General features: G+C 33.7%; 1 protein-coding gene across 1 annotated transcript in view; it reads left to right on the top strand.

Annotated features, from left to right (window-relative positions):
- LOC145258346 (uncharacterized) overlaps positions 1–25,355 on the top strand; it is a gene marked incomplete in the record, with an annotated part of 299,186 nt that overhangs the window by 155,383 nt on the left and 118,448 nt on the right. The window contains 5 exon segments of the mRNA XM_080116539.1: positions 483–608; positions 11,589–11,714; positions 17,724–17,849; positions 20,497–20,622; positions 23,561–23,686. Of these exon segments, the coding sequence (XP_079972665.1) occupies positions 483–608; positions 11,589–11,714; positions 17,724–17,849; positions 20,497–20,622; positions 23,561–23,686 (630 nt within the window).

The raw sequence follows: 25,355 nt of genomic DNA, 5'->3' as shown, positions 1-25,355 counted from the left end.
ATGTATTAATATTTTTTTTTTTGTATTCATTTTTGTTATTCAAAAAATCATGTATTCGTTTTTGTTAACGTTTCATTTTCGTAAACTGTTACGGTAATGCTTTTTTTTTTTTTTTTTTTTTTTTTTTTAAGTAAATGGAAGTTAGAGGTGGATTATCTAAAGGAGATAATCCACTTCTGAAACAGAAGCGCCAAATTGTCTTTTTCTCCTTCCATGGATTTTTAACTGTATTTTACTTTTACATGTTTGTAAATGTAATAAATACTAAAACAGAGCAAATTTTAACAGCTTCTACATGTCAAGAATTTGATTTCTCTTCCCGTTTCGTGTTACTTAACTTTATAAAATAGAAAAGCAAACATAATTTTACCTCTTTTTAGAACTTTCAGGTATATATATTTTGATTTCCGGAAGTAGTGTATTCTCTTGTTGATTAGTATGATTTAGGGGAGTTAATAGATTATTGTTATTTAACCTTTCAGATATAGACGAATGCAAAAACTCCACTTGGAATGATTGTTCGTCGGATGCAATTTGTAAAAATACAAATGGAAGTTTTGAGTGCATGTGTAAGCCAGGCTATGATGGAGATGGAAAAATATGCAAAGGTAAGTTCGGTTGCATCGGTTGTTAATGCTTGCAAATTTATGGGCAGGTATGCACTGCTGAATGAAACTCTGAGATTGTATTATTGGTCAGATTTGGTTTCTATAATCCTAGATGTTTGTGAACAGTCAGAAATTAAACATTTATATATGCATGGCTATATATGTAGACGTATAATAATTCTATGTCGAATCATCCGGGGCTTAAAAGCAGTGTCCCTAGCTTTTTTTTTAACTTGCACTATAGATTTAAAAAAAAAAAAATACTAAAAATTGGAGCATGTAACTCCAAGTGGTTGCTGATTTAGATTATTTTCTGTTTCACATAAATCACAATATATCGCCCGGATGACATTCTTATAATTGGATTTTTATTTTGAAGATTTTCAGTTTGAAACATGCGACCAGGAAAATTCACTCGGCAAAAAAAAAAAAAAAAAAAAAACTTGAGGAATCCAATAATAGCAACAGATATGCTAAGAAATTAAATCTTCTAATTTCATTACATTTTAAAAATTTATGCGAAAAATAATATGACTGATATGGTACCTTTTTTTTTTTTTTTTTTTTTTAATGCAATGAAGTATATTGAGAGCATTGCCAAGGCTGCTGCAAAGAAGGTGGGCTCTCTCTACCGTGCTAGAAAGCTACTTATGCCTGAAAGTATCCTGTACCTCTACAAGGCCACCATTCGCCCATGTATGGAGTATTGTCACATTTGGCCGACTGCATCTGCTACTAGTTTCTCCCTCCTGGACAGGGTTCAAGAGTCGTCGCTCCAGCCTCTGTCCCATCGACGAAATGTTGCATCCCTCTGCCTGTTCAACAAGTATTTTAATGATGAATGCTCCAACAAACTACAAGCCTTATACTCCCGTACGTAAATACCCCTGACAAACCCGACAAGCAGCAAAATCCCACCCCTACAGAGAACCTTATTATTTTCTTTATATTATTTAAATGTATAAATTGATTTCCAATATCCCTTATAAGTTAGCTTCTATGTTCTTCCTGCATATGGTTTTGGAGACAACACAAAAATTTAATTGATTGGAACAAACCATATATCAATATGATATTTTAATTTGTCTAGATATCGTATATATTATTATAGTCGTGATTTCAAAAGTGAAAAAAACAAAAAGTATTTGAGTGCCATCAGCTGGAATCGAAACTGAAAGCAAAACTGTATCATTCAAAGCTGGTGATGCTACCACCATACCAATGTGACATGCATATGAACAGATTAAAAATAAACTAAGATGAATGTACAAAATGTATAATGATTTTTGTCAATTTTGACCCTTTTTGACCCCTTAAAAATTGTTTTACCCGGCTAAAGACCCATAAAAGAACGGGCCATAAAAAATCCAATCATTTGAGGCCCTTAGCGCCGCTCTGCGACTTTTAGTTTTGGAAGAGATTGTTTGAAAATATGGGAACAGACAGACAGACAGACAGACATAGTTTTATAAATTAGATTGAGGACAATATTTTGCTTTAAGTTTTCAGGTGGAGTTGAAACAAAACTTGTTGGTTGGTTGGTTACAGGCGGGTTTCTTAATGGTTATAGTCAGCTAACGTTCTTCCTAACTTCCAGCGTAGCACTACCGGAAGCGATAACCAGACAAATTAGTTTCTTCACTTTTATTGTTCTTCAGCATAATATACAATAAAAATTAACAAAATTATACATTATAACACAATTATTGTATAAGAAATATAATTATGAAATTTTAAAAATGTGTTTTTTTTTTTGTTTTGTTTTTTTAATTTTACAAAAAAAAAAAAGTTTTTGCTTTGAATTTATATAATAAACATGTTTGTGAAAGTATAAAAATAAAATTATTGAAATCAAAACAAAATAAAAGAACGGGCCATAAAAAATCCAATCATTTGAGGCCCTTAGCGCCGCTCTGCGACTTTTAGTTTTGGAAGAGATAGTTTGAAAATATGGAAACAGACAGACAGACATAGTGAGTTTTATAAATTAGATTTGTAATCGATGCAATGTCTTGTGTGATTCATGAGGATGTATGAACTTGACGATTGCATCACTTCCTTCTGCCTTAAGTTCATTCACAATGCCAATCAACCAGAAACAATCATAAACACATGTTACATACAGCATTGATAAAATCTCAAGAATTCATGGTCAGTCATGGGTGTCTGTATACACGTCATCCTCACTTGACAGCTGATGATCATGAGACAAATTTTTTTTTTTTACATAGGCATCACCACTTACCAAGGCCAAGAAGCCAATCGAGAATAAGGATTAAAGAGTATACCGTAGAAATTGGACACTATAGTAATCGTTAGTAATGGAGATTCGGTAAATTTGTTAACTTATATGGAACGCTCATCAAAAACTTGTTTACGTTAGACTTGAAGACAACCATATTGTAGTCAACTGGAAAGCAGGAAAACGGAAGACAATTCCATAGGCGTGCAGTTCTAAGGAAGAAGCTTTGCTCATGGAATCTACGCTTAGGTTTAGGCACAGATAAAGAGTGGGGGAAACTAGTGATAATGTTTTCTGCTAGACAGGTATTTCTTGTGAAAGTTTGGTGAGGGAGGACCATAGAATGGAGCTCAGCCGAGCACCTGCCATGAAAATAGCGATAAAGCAGAGACAAGCTCGCAATATCTCTTTTGTGAGAAAGAGGTTGCAGGGAGGAGAAAAGGACATCCCCCACAAGACTATGAAGTCTATTTTGAACTTTATCAAGGCAGGATAAGTCCTTTCTAGCAGCTATTGCCCAGATGTGGCAACAGTATTCCATCCTTGGATGTACCTGGGTCTTATATAGATAGAGAATTGCATCAGCATTGATTAATCTATTTGATCAATAGAAGGATCCTACCATTTTTCCAACGGCCTTGGCAACGGATTTAATGTATATGTTCCATTTAAGATTAGGAGTAAAGGTCAAGCCCAGAAGCTTGTCAAAACATGAGGCCTCCGCAAGACGAGAGCCATTCATTTCAATGGTGACTGCTTTTGGTTAGTGGCATTGTCTCTCCTAAGAACTCTTGCCTAAAGAGATTTTCCAACCTCCTTCATAGCTTCCATACTGATGTCAAAGAAGATGATTAGACATCTCCAGGCAGACTTCTCTCCTGACTTTTTAATCCCACATCTGACTGAAAATGTTGAAGTGTCCATTTAGCCACATGTCACTGTACACGCTTTAACCGTTATCCTCGAGTGACCTCTTGACCTTGATAAGTGGTGATGCTTATGTAAAAAAAAAAGTCATTTTAATGAAGTATCAATTCCATCAGAAAAAGATTTTGCGTGAATTTTAGCAAAGAAAACTTTGTGTCAATCGCGAAGTTTTGTTTATGAAGTCATGAAGTTGGCCAGTTTTACACAAGGATGGGTCGGTTTTTGTGGCGCTATTTTCACAAGTCATATCGGTTGAATTGACTACACTTAATTTTAACATTCGGAACTTCCAGTTGTGCAATGGAGACATTGACTAAGACGTCATGTTTTTTTAACCTTTCTTTTCTCCTTTACGTTGCGGGTTCGAGCCTGCCTGCCTGCCTACTACCACTTTTTACACCTCTGCCTACTGTTGTTTTGATCCCCCCTCCCATTACTACCATTTTTTACCCCCACCCCCACCCAATTCCTTACTACACCACCTACACACACCCAGGCAACATCGGGCACCCTCGCTAGTCTATTACATAAATCTCAAACGTCTTTTTATGCGTATGTGTGTTTGTATATCAGCCAAAAACATTCGACAGACGCAATGGATCCTGATGAAATCAATATTGTTATGAAGCTCCATCTCCCGGACAACAAATATCGAAAAATTGGCCAAAAACATTAATTCCTTCACCCTCAACTAGGCAGTTTCTACAAGGAGTCACTTTTTTCATCAACATTTTTGCAAATCTTTGTCTCCATTGGATTGACTAACCTTAATTAAAATGCTCATGAATTCTGGTTGCGTGATGAATGCAGTGTTAAGGAGAAGGTCCAGACGATCAAAGAAACAATAAGTCAATCCCAGGAAAGGTGACCTATAATAGTGTTATGAAGCTGTATTCAGGCAAACAAGAGAACACAATGGTAAATCCTGGGATTTAAAACAAACTATATCCATGATGTCAACTGGCTAGGAAAGCTAACCGATATTAAATGAATGGGTCAGACCAAAACCAGCAAAAAAGTGCAATAAACAAATGCTAGCGGAAATAAGATTAACAGGTCAATCAACAGGAACTATGACGCAGAGAGTTGCAAAAAATAAACAAACTGGCGAGAAAAAGGTCAACAGGTCAGTGATATAAATAAAAAGAATAGGGAGAAGAGACACAAGCGAAAATACAGGTTGACACAGTTCTGCAACCTACCCAACTCCCTAACCTTCGCCGCGTTATGATGAGAGTTGTCACTGTACTTTTGAAGTGGAAATTGTAAATAAACAAAATCTGTATTATAAACTAGCAGGAGTACCCGTCGTTGCCCGGTTGTTTGGAGGTGTGTGTGTGTGTGTGTGTAAAGGGGGGGGTAAAGTGAAGAATAAGTCAAGTAATAACCCTGTATTAAGAGTTAAAAAAAACGATGTTAAACTTAAAAAAGCAATTGGAAAAACAAGCAAAAATCATGTAAAAACATGTTAAAAAAAAACAAAAAATACAACGGAAAAAAATGGCATAAGTAACCCTTCAATGTGGTTAATTCCAGTTTTTTTAAGCAACTACGAAGTAAAGAAAACTCAAACCGGTGTTCTTTCGTAACTGTTCCTTGTGAACGATCCCGCAATGGTGTTAGGTGGTGGCGGGGGAAGAAGGAATTTATTAGAGAGAAAAGAATTTACCACTTCCATTAAATTTAACCGATTTGGGCCGTGAACTCTCAGCAGAAAAAATATAGGAATCCACGATTATCGAGGAAGTGGATAGGTAATAGCCCTAGAGCACACCTCAGATATTGTGCTGCAGTTTGTGCATATTACATTTGCATGAAATGTCTTGATTTTTAATCTTATTAAAGTCAAAATCAGAGGGGGAAAAATGAGTTCATTTTATATAGATAGAAAGAAGATATAGAAGAGAGAAAAAAAGGAGCTCATTTTATATAGAGAGTAGAGATGTCTTGTACTCATTTTAAAATTAAGATAACGATCATAAGCCATTCATATATGTAACAGCATCAGCTAAGACGTTAGGTGTTTTTTTCACCTTTTCCTCCTTCGCATTATGGGTTCGAGCTTGCTTGTTTGAAGAATCACAAACTAGTTTTGAAATCAAATTCTTGTGATGTTCTAATGCTCTTTCTCCAAGACGTTTCATATCATATGCACAAAGAGAATCTGTACCTACAACTAAAACACACCTCAGAAAATTTCATAAACATCACCTTGACATTGGAATATTTCTGTTTGAAAGCAACATACAATTTTTAGTTAATGAAGACAACGAAAGGAAGTCTCATTTTAACTTTTAATAAACAACTTTATTTGTTATCTTTGTTAGTAGCATGTACAGGAGAGAAACAGGTTATTAGGAGAGTTCGGTGTTCATGCGTGCTTGTATTTATAGTAGTTGTGAAGAGTTTCTGATGTGAAGAATAAGATTAGACATGAGTCAGGCCTGTTGAAGGAGAAAGAAAGAAAAGTGTTCAGTGTATACATCGTAGGAGCATACGTCTTATAGTAGAGACAGGACAAAGGGTTAGTGTCTTGTGGAAGGAAAGAGTACGTGTGTGTGTGTGTGAAGCGCACGTGGAAACAAATTTTGACGATCGCCATGTTGGCTTGTTGTACTCATGTTGACCTGGGGTCAAAAGCCCCAAGCAAGGTCTGCTGCCCAGCAGAGCCAGGAGGAAAGAGAGGCGTTGCTGGTTTCAGGTTTTATATACTCAGTCATGTGACTGAGAACTGGATTGTGATTGGACAAGCCAGAGAGAAAATGGATTTCAAATCTCGAGCCGCGAGAATTAACTCCTGCTACTGTGCTTGTTGTAAGTTCGTCTGCTACAAGTTTATGCAGGTTACATTGTATCAAATTCTTTTGTTTGTGAATTATCTTTGTAATACTAACAGTCCGTTTTGCCTGACCGTCTCTGGAGAGTTTTCTTCTTCCCATTTGTAAGGGTAGCTTTGAGAGAATGCCACTCCTCTTCAGTTCTCGGGCAGTTTGAACAACATATTCTGACACCTTGAAGAATTTGGAACATTATTTACTCAGGAGTAAAAACTTTAATTTCTCGTCATCAGATGGTTCTGGATATGACCTTAAACTATATCTGATGGTGAAGTCCCAGCTTGTGGGCTTTGGGGAGTGTGGAGCCACCCTTTAATTACCATTGCTCCCAGGTCCACTCTGACCCGGAGTGGTAGTACCTGTTAGGTCCCAACTATGGGTTAAATAGAAACCGACTTGAAAAAAACAAATATATTCTATTTAAAAATTTTTCTTCGAAATCACTGGATTCGGCATTTAATAACCTGAAAAGTGTTGATGTGACGTAAAACAAAAACGACCAACCAATCTTTCATCAGATCATGCAGTCGATTCAATTCTAACGATTTCTCTTTGATTTCTTTTTCAGTGTGCGCCAATTCTGACACTGTCAATTCTTCAGTGTCGACTTTGTATATAGTCAACGTCATTTTTGTGTGTTCCAATCACTTGTCCTAATTTTTTTTTAGCACTAGGAACGCAACTAAGGAGCACACGGTGTAAAACAGGAGAAACGTCCATGAATATTTGACGTATAATCAATTTGTTTTTTTTAAGAGGGGATCAAAAGTTAACAGGTGTAAGTTGTGTCCATCATGTCTGCATCATCAATTTCTTCATACACAACAGCGACCTCTTTTAGATTTTTAGCTCGAAGATTTTACCAATGCTGATGGATGGGCAAATCTTAAAGGTCACATCACGTCTTGAACTGAAAATTATTCAAGAAAATATAATTATAAAAATGTTACCTGTGCTACATCTTGCACGGTTTATGCAAAACGAAAAATGCTCTAAAGTCGCCGCTACCTGGAGTTATATGCTTCAATTTTCAGGATTTGTTAGCGTTTTTGATATCCGTTTATAGTGCAAATTACGATAAAATTATTATACAGCATTTGCCGATTTCTCAGCTGACTACAACTTGGTAGTCTTCAAGTCCAACGTAAACAAATTCTTGATGAACCGCCCCCGCTTAAGTAATCCAATCTACCAAATTTCCATTAATGATGACTACTACAATATTGTCCTGTTGATTACTGTACACTCAATAACCCTTATCCTCGAGTGGCCTCAGAGCCTTGATAAGTGGTGACCCCTATGTAAAAAAAAAAAAATAAAATAAAAAAATAAAATAAAAAATAAAAATAAATCTTAAAAATGGAAATTCCACAAAATGAGAAATATATATATATATATATATATATATATATATAATCAAATATTTTTCTGGATAGTGCAAAAAGTTAGTGTTTTGGACTGAAAATGAAGTGTGCATTTTATTTTAAAAAGATAACTGACCAAATTAGATGAATTAATTAGTACTGATAAATACACAGAAAATAATATTGTGCTACATAGTTCAATACAAATAAAATCATATTGTAAAAAAAAATCTTGAATTTACTCCGTCAGAACAGCACCTCTTTTCGTAGACGATGTTTTTTCCTCTGTTTCTTTTGAATGTTCCCTTTTTGTTGCATAACATTTTGCTGACTCTCTTTTTTGAAGAACTACTTTGTTTTGGAACTAGCGGGCAGGGGCGGGGAATGGAGATAGTTTGAAAATATGGACAAACACAGACAGACCGACAGTCGTTTATATATTGGATTACGAGTTCCTTTTTCACATCCTTATAACAATATTTTTTTTTTTTTTTTTTTTTTTTTTTTTTTCAATGTAAGCGTTGAAGGTTTTTATTTTATTTTTTTAGATTTAATCTTGATTCAATATTACAATTATGGCAGGAGCGATAGAATCCACTTTTCATTTTTATAAGCAAAAAAAAAAAAAAAAAAAAATTTTTTTTTTTTTTATATTTCAGTAACAGCAAGAAAATGTTTCTCTCTCTCTCTCTCTCTCTCTCATGTGGTGGAGATGTGACACAAGGTTGGGAAAGAGGGATTTGAAAACCCAGCGCCCTGAAAGAAGCGAACTAATCCGCAAAAATGCTTAGGAAGCCCCATTGTCATTCCCTGGTCGTGGTAGTATCGTATGGGTTAGACCTCTATACTGCTGTTTATTAGCCAGTCTGAGAAATTGTCTTCAGATAGATGAGCTGTCACATAGCCTCCTTCCAGTTGAGTGACATGTGCCCGGGGTGAGGGTGGGGGCTTCCTTGCACTTTGGCCAGATTGGGGAGTCTATTTGTCTTCACCTGTGTTTGCTTACTGCAGTCTTGCAGTATCTTGTTCCGATCTGGTTTACGACTAACCCACTGCTTCTTACTATTTATAGCAAAACCTGGGAGGCATAACGTTGGGTTTCCAATGATTTTTGCTCCTTTTGGAGTATTCTTTCTCCATTCCTCCTTCCATGTCTCAACTGGGTCGAAATTTTTGAGTTGTAGAAGGGCTTTCGAGACTTGAATCTGGAAAGAAGGAACGATGGTGGGATCCTTCTACCGCTCCAGAAGATATCTCACTACTGATGCAATTCTCTATCTATATAAAAGCCAAGTACGTCCAAGGATGGAATACTGTTGCCATATCTGGGCAGGAGCTGCTAAAAACAGCCTATCCTGCCTTGACAGAGTACAAGATAGACTTCGTGGCTTAGTGGGGGATGCCCTTTTCTCTACCCTGCAACCTCTCTCTCACAGAAGAGACGTTGCGAGCCTATCCTTGTTTTATTGTTATTTCCATGGCAGGTGCTCGTCTGAACTCCAATCTCTGGTCCCCCTTCGCCAATCTTTCACGAAAAACACCCGTCTAGCTGAATCCACTGTGAAAAATTTCCCCCACTCTATATGTGGCTAAATCAAAACGCGGATTCCATGAACAAAGCTTCTTTCTTAGAACTGCACGCCTGTGGAACTCTGTTCCGTCTGCCTGCTTCCCTCCTGACTACAACTTGGATGTCTTCAAGTCCAATGTTAACAAATTCCTAATGAACCGCCCCCTTAAGTAAACACTTCATCAAATCTCCACACTAACGTAATGTACTTGCAATAACCCTTATCCCTGAGTGGCTTCCGGGCCTTGATAATGGTAATCACTGTAAAAAAAAAAAAAGAAAAAAAAAAGGTAACTGAGGCATCTTAAAATTTGTTGGATTGGTAAATCCATGGTGTCCTCGACATTTTGACTCCATTTTTGAGTTGCCGCTTTCCTCCTTATGTGGGGTGAGGGGTGCAATGAAGCTTGCTACTGGTAGCCATTGTGTTGGGGTTCAATGTAGACATCCTGAGTTACTACGTATGGGTTCTGGTAGGGGTGCTTCGGGCGATTAGCAATAAAGTAATTCCTTCTCAAAAAGTGAGATGGCAAAGAGTGGGGGGGGGTGCTCCTAGAACTGACCAGGACCATACCTCGATCACCCTGAGAATATATAGTATAGTTTTCATGCAATGTTGTTTCAATTAATGCCAGTAATAGCAAATTCAAAGCTTTGCTATAATGTTCATTTGCTAATATCTTTCCTCTGATGACAAGAACGTATTTCTTTGAAAATCCGTTGATTAAGGAAATTTCGATGTACTTTTTCTTTTTTTTTTCTTTTTTTAATATTCTGTCGAACAATAAATTAATATATAATGTAAAAATATATTTTTATAGTCTTTATTTTTTTTCTATAGCCAGCTCTAATTTCTATCTTGATTGTATTGAGCTTTATTTAGTGGGGATTACTATATAAATATTTACATTTACTCTAAGTTTGCAGAACCTATTGGATTCTAAACTGACTGTTTTATTTATATATATATATATATATATATATATATATACTAGCAAAAGTACCCGTCGTTGACTGGGTTCAAAAACAGCCTACAGAAAATGGACACTGATTTATGAAAGTATGATAGGTTATGAAAAGGAAGGGTTGTAAAGAGATAGCTTCGAATCTGGGGATATCAAAACCAAAGCAAAATATGATAAAAATAAAATAGATATAAACCCCATAATTTATCATACCATACCTGTTCACACTGAAACACTTATCACAATATTCTGTAGATCTATATTAAAAAACCTTGTTAAACTTTGTGACATATTTTCATTCCATGGAGGTCAGGCGCAAACCAACACCCATAATTTTATTCCATATTTCTTCAAACTGAAACATAATTATCAAAATATACTTACGCAGATAGATATGAAAAGTCTTTATTAAAGTTTGTGCTTATTTCCATTCTATGGAGGCCAGGCGCGAACGCAGTGCCCACAATTTTATTATACCATGCCTATTTAAGTTAAAACATACTTATCAAAGTATTATGTACATCTATATCAAAAACACTTGTAAACGTTTTTTAATTTTTTATTTCCATACTTTGTAGACCAGGTGCATACGCAGATCCCACAATTTTAATGAAGCGCCATTATGCCAAATCAAACATACCCATTCCTGTGTCTCGATACATCTTCTATCATTGTGATCAGTTTTCTATAATAGTCAACCATATAGGAGCCTATTCGTGACCAGGTATTTATTTGCTCCCCCACCGCGCAAATTAGGCAAAAGGCCGATTTTTAATGTGAGGAGTGAAGGGGAAATGGGGACCAACTCCCTGGGGAGTAGGGTAGCTGGATATTGACAATTGGTATAAAGGGTTGCCCCTACATTGACCAAGGTCTTATCTGTGGGGTCGCCCCCACATAGGGTCTTTACTTGCAGTATTTGCCGGAATAGATACTACACTTTGATCTTGGCCCAGAGGCCACAAAGGTGGCCTATTCGTGACCAGACACACACACACAGACGTTCAGCTTTTTATTATAGATATATGAGAGAGAATTTGCTTTCTAATAAAGGATCTTTTTTCAAACCTTTCAGATGTAGATGAATGCAACAACTCGACCCTGAACAATTGTTCAATGAATGCAAGTTGTACGAATACAAATGGAAGTTATTCCTGTGCATGTTTGAAAGGTTATGAAGGAAATGGAGTAACATGTCAAGGTAAGTGGTGTAACTTTCTTGTTGGATGAAGTGATATGACTCTGAATAAAGACATGGGATCATTTAATGTGCAGTTTACAAGAAAGATAATTCCGTTCGCCGTTCACAAGGGGGATAATTCTGTATGCTGTCAAGGGAGATAAGTATGCTGGCAAAACATAAATAATTGGGCACAAATGCAAATGCACTTTAACTTGAACGGAAGTATTTTTTTGTCTTTATTTTCGGTAGTTATTCTAGGGAAAACAGGACAGAATCTCGAATTTAATGTTTTTTTTTTGGGGGGGGGGGGTAACCAAAAATTTATTTAAAAAAAATTCATTAAAAATAACAAAACGTTACTTACGGAAACATTTTTTGAAATTAAAAATAGTTATATTTTAAAGGAAGTTTAAATTTACAAATAAAATATAATATTCAAAATAAGTTGAACATAAACATTGAGTTCAGAATATTATGAAATGAATGGAATACATTTTAGCTTTAAGAAAATATAATTAGATGCAAAATACAGCAGGCAAATTAGAATATTTTGAAATGTTTACAATTGATTTTTTTTTTTATAACTTTATTTGCTAAAGTTATATTAGTACTTTTTATAGTACTTGTACAGTTTAGTCAAGACTTTTAAAAATGAAAATATCGAAAAAAGGTTATATTGCACGTATCCGTTATGGGACAAAGTTCTCAAAAAAAAAAAGTTTCACTTAATTTTATTAAATTTTTTTTTTTTCTTTTTTTTTTCGCTGTAAAAAAAAAAAAAAAAAAAATTATGAGATCAAGCAAAAGGTTCGATTTTTAGGAAGAAAAGCTAGTATTAAAGATGGGGAGGAGTGTCGACGCTTTAACTGGAGTTATCTCCCGTGACGTTTGTAAACCAAGATGTCTGCCTTCACCGCACTCTCATAAAAACGTGTTTTTCCGCTGTAAAAAAAACTTCTCGATCAACTTAAATGAAATTTTTTTTCGGAGATCTTCAGTCCAAAACGTATACATACAATATAACCTTTTTTCGATATTTTCATTTTCGAGTACCCTTTTTTTATTTTTTTGGAAAAAGATGAAATAATTAAATTTTGATTTATCTCCAATCATTAATTTTGGATTGTCCTCCCTTTTTGCTAATATAATTCTTCCGAAAATGAAAACAAAAAATACTTCTGGCAAGTTAGTGTACGTGTGCCAATAATTTAGTATGGAGACAAAATGGAAGATTATTTAACGTGCAAAATTAAAGAAGTTACACAATTTAGAAATATATAAACAATAAATATAATTTTGTTTGCAGACTACAAAGATTTATTGAAAATTAAACAAGATAATTTTGAGAGAATTATCTATTATATAAGGAATAGTTCAGCTAAAAGTCAAAAACTACAAAACCAACATCCAAAAAGTTATTGTTTATCGGCATTGACCCCAGATGAATAATATATAAAAAACATTCATTCTTTGAACCTAAACTTGTGTAGATTTCGTTGGTGAGAACCTCTGTTTTCCAGCCATTTGATGTACTCACTAAAGAAAGTAACTGACTTTTTTTTTCTTTTCTTTTTGCAAGGAATTATTTCTCTTAGGCCAATTCATTTGTGAAATATTTATATTATATAAGTGTGTGTATCGCCAAAGAGAGAAATAGGCTGAGCAGAGAAAAAAGTGAGTGATAAGCAGGAAAAACTGGGGAGCGGGAAGAGATAGAAGTTTTAATAAGTGTTACATTCCTCCATCCCGAGTAATCCTGGGTAGCCCTGCTAGTTTAGTACAATATCCAATTTTGTAGCAAAGAGAATAATACTAAAAAAAAAATAAATCGATTTTTGGAGCTCATATGAATGTGCAGTCGATTTAGAAGTCAACTCTCGGGTTCGGTTGGGTATTGGGGTACGAAATGGCTTGTTTCATTTAATTCCGTTAAGACTCTACTTGTATCTTTCAATCGTAGGTGTATCCCTTTTCTTTTTGAGATTCTTATGGCTGGCTCTGATCTTTAAGAAGAAATTGACTGAATCTTGGTTTTTTTTTCTCATCGAATCTTTTTTTTTAGTTCATAAATGAAATCCATTGTCACTTCTTTATCGCTGTAAACACTTTCTCACACCTGACTCTATTCTGTCTCTGCAAATGGAATACCGTTGTCATATTTGAGTTGAGGGTTCCTGATAAGGTACAGAAGTGTATTTGGAATTGGATTGACCCCTCTCAACCCTTCTTCTCTGCAACCTCTCTCTCACAGACGTGATGTTGCTAGTCTCAATGACCTTATGAATATAAGTACATGCGGATATTTCCTTCTGTAGTTGTCTGGTTAAGAGACATTTGGAGATGCGACGAAAGGGACACAATGTTAGAAACTCCTGCTTCTACTACGACACCAGTTCCATACGGCGACATAACAGATTTATTACTCTAACTGAAGCAAAGCTGGTCAGCTACTTCAAACGATTTTTTTTTTTTTTTTACATAGGCGTCACCACTTATCAAGGCCGATAGGCCACTCAAGGATACGGGTTAAAGAGTGTACAGTAGTCATATATCTCTTTTTCTTTTTCTATTTTCTATACTTTTATGGCATGTATTCACCATAATCTTTTGATCTATTTCCTGCTTCCTTTGTTCTAGCTCATTTGACTTATTAGTCTAGTGGTCTTCACCAATTCACTGGTTTAATGCATTGCAATACAGTTTCCTATTTCAGCTTCTTTTCAAGAACTGCAGGCTTGTAGAACTCTCCCTGTTTACTGTTTTCTTTTTAACAATATCCTTGATTTTTTTTTTTTTTTTTTTTTTTTATCAAAACTATGGCCAATAAACATCTGTCTTAGTGATAATCGTATTTGGTAAGTGCTCATCTGAGCTCCAATCTATGGTCCCCCCCTCGCCAAACTTTCGAGAAAAACACTCGTCTATCTGAAACCACTGTCAATAATTTCCCCCACTTTTTATCTGTGCCTAAACCTAAACGTAGATTCCATGAACAAACTGCACACCCATGAAACTCTTCTGTTTCCCTGCTGTCCAACTGACTACAGTATGTTCATCTTGAAGTCCAATGTAAACAAATTCTTGATGAGCTGTCCCCTTAAGTATTCTAATTTGCCAAATTTCCACTGCTACCAATTACAATATTTTCCCATTGACTCATACACTCAATAAACCTTATCCTCGAGTGGCCTCCGGGCTTTGATAAGTGGTGATTTCTAGTCAAAAAAAAAAAAAAATCAGAAGCCAGAAACTGTAAGGGAATTCCAAAGTCTAGCAGTCTGAGGGAAGAAATTATTAGTCAAAAGCTTCCTGGCATTTAGAGACCGCAAAAAGTGAAGAGGTGGAATTTTGCTGCTTGTTGGGTTAGTTGGGAGTCTGTATGTTGAGGGGGGGCACAAGTGCTAGGAGTTAATCAGAGCACATTTTATTAAAGTATTCATAAAACAGCCATAGAGATGAAACATTGCAGTGATGGGACAGAAGTTGAAGATTGGCTGATAGTGCGGTTGAGACTTTTTTTTTTTTACTGTAAGAGGGAGAAACTAGTGTTAGATACTCTATCCCAGATACGGCAACAATACTCCATGCATGGGCGAAAGGTAGAGTAATTTTTTAGCATAGTAGAGAAAGCTCACTTTCTTTGCAGCAGCCTTGGCAATTTCTTCAATGTATTTGTTCCAATTCATGTTACCTATGAATGTTAAACCGAGGATTTTAAATAAACTCTCAAGTAGGGAGTTATTAGTAGGGCTGTGACAACAGCATATTCTTTTCATTGTTTTGACTTGAGTATATATATCCGTTAATATCTTATGTTTTTATATAGATGGATGTGGTTCTGAGTTGATTAAGATAGTCCTGAAAATCTGCAGTTAAGGTTTCTTGTGATTAAAGGAAAGCTGTGTCGTTCCCCCATAAACACCATAATATAATTCTTTTTACCAAAACCTTTCTAGGTGATATAGAATCTGTTTAATCTTTTTGAAATGACCAACAGTTTAATTTCCACCAAAAGATTTAAAAAATTTTTTTTTTTTTTTAATCGTCAAATGAAGATGAATGCAGCAATTGTTCAGCGTGGAGTTGCTATACGTAGTTCACGCTTGATCAACAACTTTAATATTATGTGACAATAGTGGGACGGCCTTCTACTTATGTAGGTCACACTTGATTAAGTTAATTTGTTATATGTTGGTCATGCTCGAGTATGTTAGCACAAATCCGGGGATCTTTCTCTTTTTTTTTTTTTTTTTTTTTTTTTTTTTTTTATATCTTATGTCATCATCTCCGTCGTTCCCAGTCGATTTGAGGTAGTATAACGGATTTGGTGGCTATGGTAACGAAACACCCAATCAGAAAAAAAGTCTCTCCGTTCCTTACAGTTTCTGAGAACTTTTGAACACCAGTAATTTTATAACTTTTGTTTTACAGAACGAAAATTAATTTTTTATTCCTCCCCCTCCCAGAAGAACACCTATGAACTGTAAAAATTGTTTGAAATTTGGTTGCAAAATGAGTGAGCAGTGAAGCTTTTAAGCAGTTCTAAGTACATAAAACATAACACTTAACCATATATTCAAACACGGTAGTGTTTGAATGAAAAGATATAAGAAATTAACATTATATTAATGTTTGAGAATTTTAATAAAAACAAATGATTCTCAGTGCGAAATATAAACAAGCACTTGATAAATGTATTTGGTTAAAACAGTGACCAGAAGTTTACTGAAGTTGATTATCGAGTTTAATGGATATTAAAGAGGCCATAACTGTTTTTGCAGATCCTCTCGCAATTATTAAAAATTGTAGGTTTTATGTTAAAAAAAAAAAAAATGGCGCAAGATAACGTAACCGTAAATTGATGTGCTGTTATTATTTACTTATTATCTACAGGGTGGTCAAAAAGTCAGGTAACATGTTAAAGGTAGAAAAAACAATATGATCCATTATAATCTCTATTCGTTTAATATTATTTGTTTAAATATTTGAGTGTAATATATAAACTACCCCTCCTGATTTCTGGCTTTGGGGCTATGTAAAGGATAGCGTTTATGGCAAGAAGCCTGATACAATAGCGTCTTTAAAGTTATTCATTGAAGAGGAGATTGCGCGGATATCAGCTGACATGATTACACGTGTTATACAATCAGTGGTTAATCGCTTCCAGCGATTGATAGAGAGAAATGGACGACAATTAACAAAATAAACATATTTCATGTTTGTTTCATTTTATATTTCAATGTATGGTACTTAAATATACGTGTATTGCTAATATCGTTTTTCTTTAAAATGTTACCTGACTTTTTGACCACCCTGTATTTATTATTTCTAAACACTTTTACGGTTTCTGCTGCGGGTCTATGTGTTTAGCAATGTTCTTACATATACGTGTGTGTGTGTTATGTGTAAACGTGTGTGTGTTCTTATGTATAAATGTGTGTCCTTTTGTGCAGTTCACTGTTATGTGTGTGGGTGTGTGTTGCTATTCTTCCACAGTTTCTCTCTTGCCTTGGGAAGTTTTCGAGATATGTATGCAATAATATAATGCAAACATACCTGATTTGCCTTGGCCAGCGGATGACATCTTGGTCGCTGGCCTTCCATCTTGCTGGGGGGGTGTATGCTGCAGACAGATCCATTAATGAACAAGATGGAATTGAAGCTTCAATCTTTTTATTCAAGGCAAGCCTAACATCTCGGACCCTGGTCATCGGAAGAGACCCGAAATCTCCCGTCTGCTTCCTCTGCTGCCCAAACCAACTCCACCCATGTGGTCGTCAACTGGAAGCCTACGACCACAATTTTGTGTCGCCCCTTAATTTCTGGTACATCTAATCTAAGTCATTCAAGGTGACTTGGGTTTGATGCCTGTCAAACCTAACCTTCTGACCCTGCTAAGTCGCTGATCTGAAATAAAAATATGCTTATATAACTTTCTATTTCTAAAACTACCTATATAGCAATTAAGCTGGGATTCCCAATACTACAATAAGGTCAGGATTTTAATAATTTTTTTTTTTCTCTCAGATAAAGATGAATGCAGCAACTCCACACTGAACAATTGTTCAGCAAATGCAATTTGTAAGAACATGAACGGAAGTTTTACGTGCACATGTAAACTGGGCTACGATGGAAATGGAACAGTATGCAATGGTAAGTTCAGTTGTCGGTTTTCTAATTCTTTAATGCTACTAAAACTAAGCTTCTTTCCTATGATAACTAACGGGGGTGCCCAGCATTGTCGGTGTTTTGGAGGTGTGTGTTGAGCAAAAAAGAAAAAAATGTTAAGTGTTGAGACATTATGTTGAACAAAGATGGTGGCAGTGAATCAAATCTGCAAAGAATCAATGCCGTCATGATCTGGAGTTTGAGTAATTTTCAGTAACAAAGATGGCGGCGAAGAATCAATGCAGTCACGCTTCAGTCGTTTCAAGACAGAGGTTGACAGCGAACAATTCGATATTTTTTATAACATTTGAAGCTTCTGATTTGTTGATTCTCGTAACCGTGGTTATAAAAATGATTGAAATCAGTGGAGTAATACTCTCATATGTAATCAAAAAATCTCTGGTCCCCCCTCGCCAATCTTTCACGAAAAACACCCGTCTAGCTGAATCCACTGTGAAAAATTTCCCCAACTCTATATCTGTGCCTAAATCAAAATGCAGATTCCATGAACAAAGCTTCTTTCTTAGAACTGCACGCCTGTGGAACTTTGTTCCGTCTGCCTGCTTCCCATCGGACTACAACTTGGATGTCTTCAAGTCCAACGTTAACAAATTCTTAATGAACCGCCCCCTTAAGTAAACACTTCATCAAATCTCCACACTAACGTAATGTACTTGCAATAACCCTTATCCCTGAGTGGCTTCCGGGCCTTGATAAGTGGTGACCACTGTGTAAAAAAATTAAAAAAAAAAAAAAAAGTAGTATTAGGCATGCAGGCTCGAGCCCATACCGCGAAGGGGGAAAATAATATGAAAAAGAGGATAGTGAATTAAATGAGTTGGTAATTAACTTTTGCCCGGGTGGAGGATATCGGTACAAAGACGAAATAAAAAAAAAAATAAACAAAAAAGATAGAGAGGTGGGGGTCAAACTCAAAAACGTAGGGTAATTAGTCTTCCTCGCTAACCATTATGCCATAGCAGATAGTGAATTCAATGAGTTTGCAATTAAGTTAAGAAGCATAGGAGTCATCACACGTGCACAGAAATGAACGTTGCTTTTAAATCTGGCCTGAGACCAGTTAAGCTTCCCGCTTTCTGCCGTTTTATTTATTTATTTCCCTCACGAACGTTTTTAATGTTGGGGGAAAAGCAGCTTCCCCCAAAAAAGGGAGCACTTCGGCAGTATCCAAATAAATAGTAATTGTGTTAATATGAAGGGTTTCCCCTACATTGACCAAGGACTAATTATAGAACAGATACTACCCAGGCGAAGGCAGGGAGTTGGTGCCAGTGTTTGATTAGTTTCACTTTATTTATACGAAAAAGACAAACACTGGAGATGATGGGACAGAGGGAAATTTTTAAAACTCGGTCAAAAAAAAAAAGATAGACGATGTCTATAATCTGAGATTATTGTGATCTAGGACGTATGCAAAAACTTCACCCAGAATCTAACCCATGCGAGAACCCCGACGCAAAAGGCCTTTCGTGGATATACACAAACGTGTGCGCCAAGTTTGCCTTTTTTATATATAGACTAGCGAGAAATCTTCTCAATCACCGATTTCCATGGCTAGTGACATCCTATCTAAAAACTTATCATTCAAACTCCTTGGTTTAAGATTCACAGAAAACATGAATTGGAACAAATACGAGGAGCGTGCAATAAATAATGCACCTGACCCACTTCCCATAGCAGTAGAGCAACAAAACTTGCCACAGTTATTAGTTTTTCTCTACATAGGGAGCACCCAGAGCTATGCATTCCTCCCATTGTTTGATGCAGCTCTGGGGACCGTTTTTGTAGAACACCCCAGGTTGGTCCTCGAACCATGACGTACCTTCAGAAATCAAGGCTGCATCAAAACAACTTCATGGCTGGGAAGAGGTGAAAGTCAGAGGGTGCAAGGTCAGGAGAGTAGGGGGGGATGGGGGAGGATTTCATAACCACATGCCCGTGCTTCTGATCTGGTAACATGCGAGTTGTGGACCGGAGCATTGTCCTGCAGGAGAAGGGTACCTTTGCTGATCTTGCCCCGCCTCTGGATTTTGATAGCTTCCCTTAATTTCCTCATACATGCAGGACATTGCCAAGGCTGCTGTAAAGGTGGGCTCCATCTACCATGCTAGAAAATTACTTACACATGAGAGTATTTTATCTTTCTATAGTCACCATTTCCCTTGCAGATTGTAATTTTCATTTATGCTTCATAACTCTATTGCTTTTTAAGTATTTTTTTTGTGTGCATTTTTCAATTGTATAAAAACAATGCATTTAATCCTATATTTAATCTTATATTCAACATGTTTGAAAATGTCCTTATATCTTGTCATAGACAAACTTATAAATGAAATGTCTTTGTCTTTCATGACCTCTTTCATTACCCTTTACTTTTTCACTTCACTTGTCTGTATTAAGAACAACCAAACATAAAAATTTTAGTTTCATGTGTCAATAAATAATTTAATTTCTTTATCCATGCTTTGCTAAACTTTATGAAATGGAATACTGGATATTCTAACTCTATCTTTTTTTTTTTTTTTTTTTTTTATGTTTGAAAATAGTTCAGTATTTCATTGATTAGTATGCTTAAGGGGAGATAATAAATTATTGATGTTCAATTTTTCAGATATAGACGAATGCAAGAACTCCACTTTGCACAATTGTTCATTGGATGCAATTTGTAAAAATACAAATGGAAGTTTTCAGTGCATGTGTAAGCCAGGCTATCATGGAAATGGAAAAATATGCGAAGGTAAGTTCAATTGTCAGTTTTTAATGGACATGCAAACACTGCTGAATGGAACCAGCAATTGTATTTTCGGTCATACTAGTTAGACCTTTTCTGGCGTCAGTTGTAAAAGCTAAGTAAATACGTGGAGCAAACTCAGGAAAGAGAGTAAATCTGATTTTTAAATTCTTCTTCCCATATGGTGTGATACTCTCTTGTAGTTTTCAAAAGTAGAGTGTATTCTCGTTGAAGTGTTTCTAGTTTAGAACGACAAAATTAAAAAAATAAAAGAAAGAATTCATCTTTGCAAGCCAACAACCGCCGGGTTTGGTATCACCACTGATACCAACCTTTGTCTGTCTGCCTCTCCTCGACCTAACCTGTCAACTCCTTTTATACATGTCTCCCGCGTGATTTTGCGTGACTCCACCAGAGCGCACCTTTTAAAACTATGGGCGCCGTCTTCATTTCTCTCTCTCTTTCGCCCAACCTTGCCCGACACACACACGGTAAGACCTGTTCGTTTGATCTGTTTTTCCCTTTTTCTCCTTTCCTTCTAACTTTAAACACTCTTGTAGTATGGTTCAAGCAAGATAATAAATTCTTGATATTTAATCATTTAGGTTTGGGTGAATGTAAGAACTCTACTTTAAACGAGTGTTCATCAAATGTAATTTACAAAAAATACAGAAGGAAGTTTTGTGTGTAAGAATTAGTATTGGGACGATTAATCAGGCAGTAAGAAAAATTAGAAAGGTATCAGCATTTGCAATTATGCCTACTTCCTGATGCCAAAAACGATTCTTGTAATTTATTATTTGGTTTGTTTTTGTTTACGACTTAATTTTCCATTACTGTTACAAACATAATCGTAAATGTGTATTGGTTTTATGTCGCAAACAAAATTAAGATCATTCACATAAGTGTATTTTTATGTTCACGAAAATATATCACATGGATTTTTTCGACAATCTAAAGAAAAACAACTCCACAGCTAAACATTTAGTGATTTATAGAAGGACATTTCAGTCTATTGTGTATATTTTGTTGAAAATGGCACAGTATTTGAAATTCTTTTCTTTGAAAAATGAAGACTTTTTAATTCAAATTAAATTAACAATAGAAATTAATTTTAAATTCTTTTCTTTGAAAAATGAAAAAGTTTTAATTCAAATTAAATTAACAATAGAAATTAATTTAAAATTCTTTTCTTTGAAAAATGAAAACTTTTTAATTCAAATTAAATTAACAATAGAAATTAATTTAAAATTCTTTTCTTTGAAAAATGAAAACTTTTTAATTCAAATTAAATTAACAATAGAAATTAATTTAAAATTCTTTTCTTTGAAAAATGAAAACTTTTTAATTCAAATTAAATTAACAATAGAAATTAATTTACAATTATTTATACTTTGAAAAATGAAAACTTTTTAATTCAAATTAAATTAACAATAGAAATTAATTTACAATTATTTATACTTTGAAAAATGAAAACTTAATTCAAATTAAATTAACAATAGAAATTAATTTAAAATTCTTTTCTTTGAAAAATGAAAACTTATTAATTCAAATTAAATTAACAATAGAGATTAATTTAAAATTTTCTTTGAAAAATGAAAACTTTTTAATTCAAATTAAATTAACAATAGAAATTAATTTAAAATTCTTTTCTTTGAAAAATGAAAACTTTTTAATTCAAATTAAATTAACAATAGAAATTAATTTACAATTATTTATACTTTGAAAAATGAAAACTTTTTAATTCAAATTAAATTAACAATAGAAATTAATTTAAAATTATTTATACTTTGAAAAATGAAAACTTAATTCAAATTAAATTAACAATAGAAATTAATTTAAAATTCTTTTCTTTGAAAAATGAAAACTTTTTAATTCAAATTAAATTAACAATAGAAATTAATTTACAATTATTTATACTTTGAAAAATGAAAACTTTTTAATTCAAATTAAATTAACAATAGAAATTAATTTAAAATTCTTTTCTTTGAAAAATGAAAACTTTTTAATTAAAATTAAATTAACAATAGAAATTAATTTACAATTATTTATACTTTGAAAAATGAAAACTTTTTAATTCAAATTAAATTAACAATAGAAATTAATTTACAACTATTTATACTTTGAAAAATGAAAACTTAATTCAAATTAAATTAACAATAGAAATTAATTTAAAATTCTTTTCTTTGAAAAATGAAAACTTTTTAATTCAAATTAAATTAACAATAGAAATTAATTTACAATTATTTATACTTTGAAAAATGAAAACTTTTTAATTCAAATTAAATTAACAATAGAAATTAATTTACAATTATTTATACTTTGAAAAATGAAAACTTTTTAATTCAAATTAAATTAACAATAGAAATTAATTTAAAATTCTTTTCTTTGAAAAATGAAAACTTTATAATTCAAATTAAATTAACAATAGAAATTAATTTACAATTATTTATACTTTGAAAAATGAAAACTTTTTAATTCAAATTAAATTAACAATAGAAATTAATTTAAAATTCTTTTCTTTGAAAAATGAAAACTTTTTAATTCAAATTAAATTAACAATAGAAATTAATTTTAAATTCTTTTCTTTGAAAAATGAAAACTTTTTAATTCAAATTAAATTAACAATAGAAATTAATTTACAATTATTTATACTTTGATGATTTTCAGATCATTTATTCATTCTACACGTTGAAACGATAAATTGTCACCCTAAAGCAAACAACAATACAGCTTTATTTTAAAACTTTTATTGAAAAAAATCAATTCAGATAACTTGTTTATGTAGTAGAGCTGACATCTATTCAATGTAGCCACCTTCAGCCTCAATCACTGCCTCGATATAAATCCAAAACTGGAAACCTGCCTTTTCCATAAGCACTGGTAGGAGCTTGTTGACTAGTATATTTCAAGGGAGATAATAAACTGGTACTCTACTTTTCAGATGTAGATGAATGCAAGAACTCCACTTGGAATGACTGTTCACCGGACGCAACTTGTAAGAATACAAACGGAAGTTTTGTATGCACATGTAAGCCGGGCTTCAATGGAAACGGAACAGTATGCAATGGTAAGTTCAGTTGCATGTATTAATATTTACAAATTTATGTACAGGCATAATTTGTTGAATGGGATTCTGGGATTGTTTTTAGTCCACCATGGTTCCCAGAATGCTAGAAGTTTGTGGAGACATAAAGCCGATTATCATAATTTTTTTTTTTTTGTTAGTTTCCGAATACTTTTGGATAGTATTTGAAAGATTAAAGTTAATTTCCAAAAGGAAAAATAAATATTTGTACACGTGAAAAAAAAAAGTTATGAAAAATATTTTCATAGTGAGCTAACCAATTCGGCTAAATTTTGAAGTTAAATAAATTCATTGTAAAAATCCTTTGAAAGATAAATATTAGTTTTCTGGGTCTATTTCAATGATACTTAGTGAAGTCCTAAGATATTAAAAAAAAAAAATTATTTGCACAAAAAATAGCTTAATTTGCTCTCAAGAGTGCAAGATTCTCGCTTAGCAGAATGTCAACAAAACTGAAGTCTCTAAAGATGGATTATACAGAAGCCCAAAATCTTAGGCAGTCGAAAGGCTGTCTGAAAATGATGTCAAGTAGTTAGAGGTAGGGGGTCTTTTTCCCCCTCCCCAGTTGTGCGTCCATACATTCTTATCGTAAACGTTTGTATGAATTTTACGATTTTTAAAATTTAATTATTTTTCTATGTTCCTGCTTTTAAATTGAAACAAAATTTTTATTTTTCAAAATTATATAAAAATTATGCTCCACCAAAAGTTTGACATTCATGCAAGCAAGGAAAATATTAGTCTTACATATAAAAATCTGTAATTTAAAAAAAAAATAAAGTAAAAATTTTTGTTGCAATTATAGTTTTGTGTGAAAATATTAAGCAATGCTTAATTCAATGATATATCGGTAGTTCGAGAAATTTTTTTTTCTTTTTTAGTTATATTGAATATATTAATACAAATAAGGGGATTTTTTTTTTTTGTAATGTTCCTGTAAAAATCAAATTTTTTTTTTTTTTTTTTAAATGCTGTAATTTACGATGCTTTATTTTCGTAAAAAAGCAAAAACGAATTCTTTTTTTTTTTTTTTTTTTTTTTTTTTTAACGACTGAAAACCATAAGTTTAGTAAAGATATTTTTTCCCCCACTAATTTTTAAATAAAAATAATGGGTTCATTATATTCCTTGATCATTTGATAGATACTAAAAATTTAATCAAAATTGTTTAATTACCTGATTTTTTTTTTTGTGTGAATTTTTAAGTAAAGGAGGGTTCAAAATGTTTATTTTGAGCATCGGCACATTTTGCACGTACTTACAAAAATGTATGAAAACTATTTTATTTATATTTTTTAAAAATGGAGTTATCTCCCTTAGATTCCTATCCCATTGTAGACTTTTATTTATCCAAATTATGGTCGACACTAAAGGTAGATAACTCTGCTTAGTTTGCAAGGGACATAACCCCCCCCCCACCCACCCACACACACACACACACACTAATTCTAATCTACTAAATCAAAGACTATATGTCTGTCTCCATATTTTCAAACTATCTCCTCCGAAACTAAAAGTAGCAAAGTGGCGCTAGGGGCCTCAGATGATTGGATTTTTTATGGGCCGTTCAAAATATTTTTTAAGATTTCAAAAAATCGGTAAATATTTTGTAAATTCATCTTAGTTTATTTTTAACTTTTAAGCAGTTAGT

This window comes from Euprymna scolopes, chromosome 33, assembly GCF_053919585.1.
Source record: "Euprymna scolopes isolate OS-2025 chromosome 33, ASM5391958v1, whole genome shotgun sequence".
In the NCBI taxonomy this organism is placed as follows: Eukaryota; Metazoa; Mollusca; class Cephalopoda; order Sepiida; family Sepiolidae; genus Euprymna; species Euprymna scolopes.
Note: the sequence above shows the minus strand (reverse complement) of the source record. Positions and strands in the feature narration are given on the sequence as shown.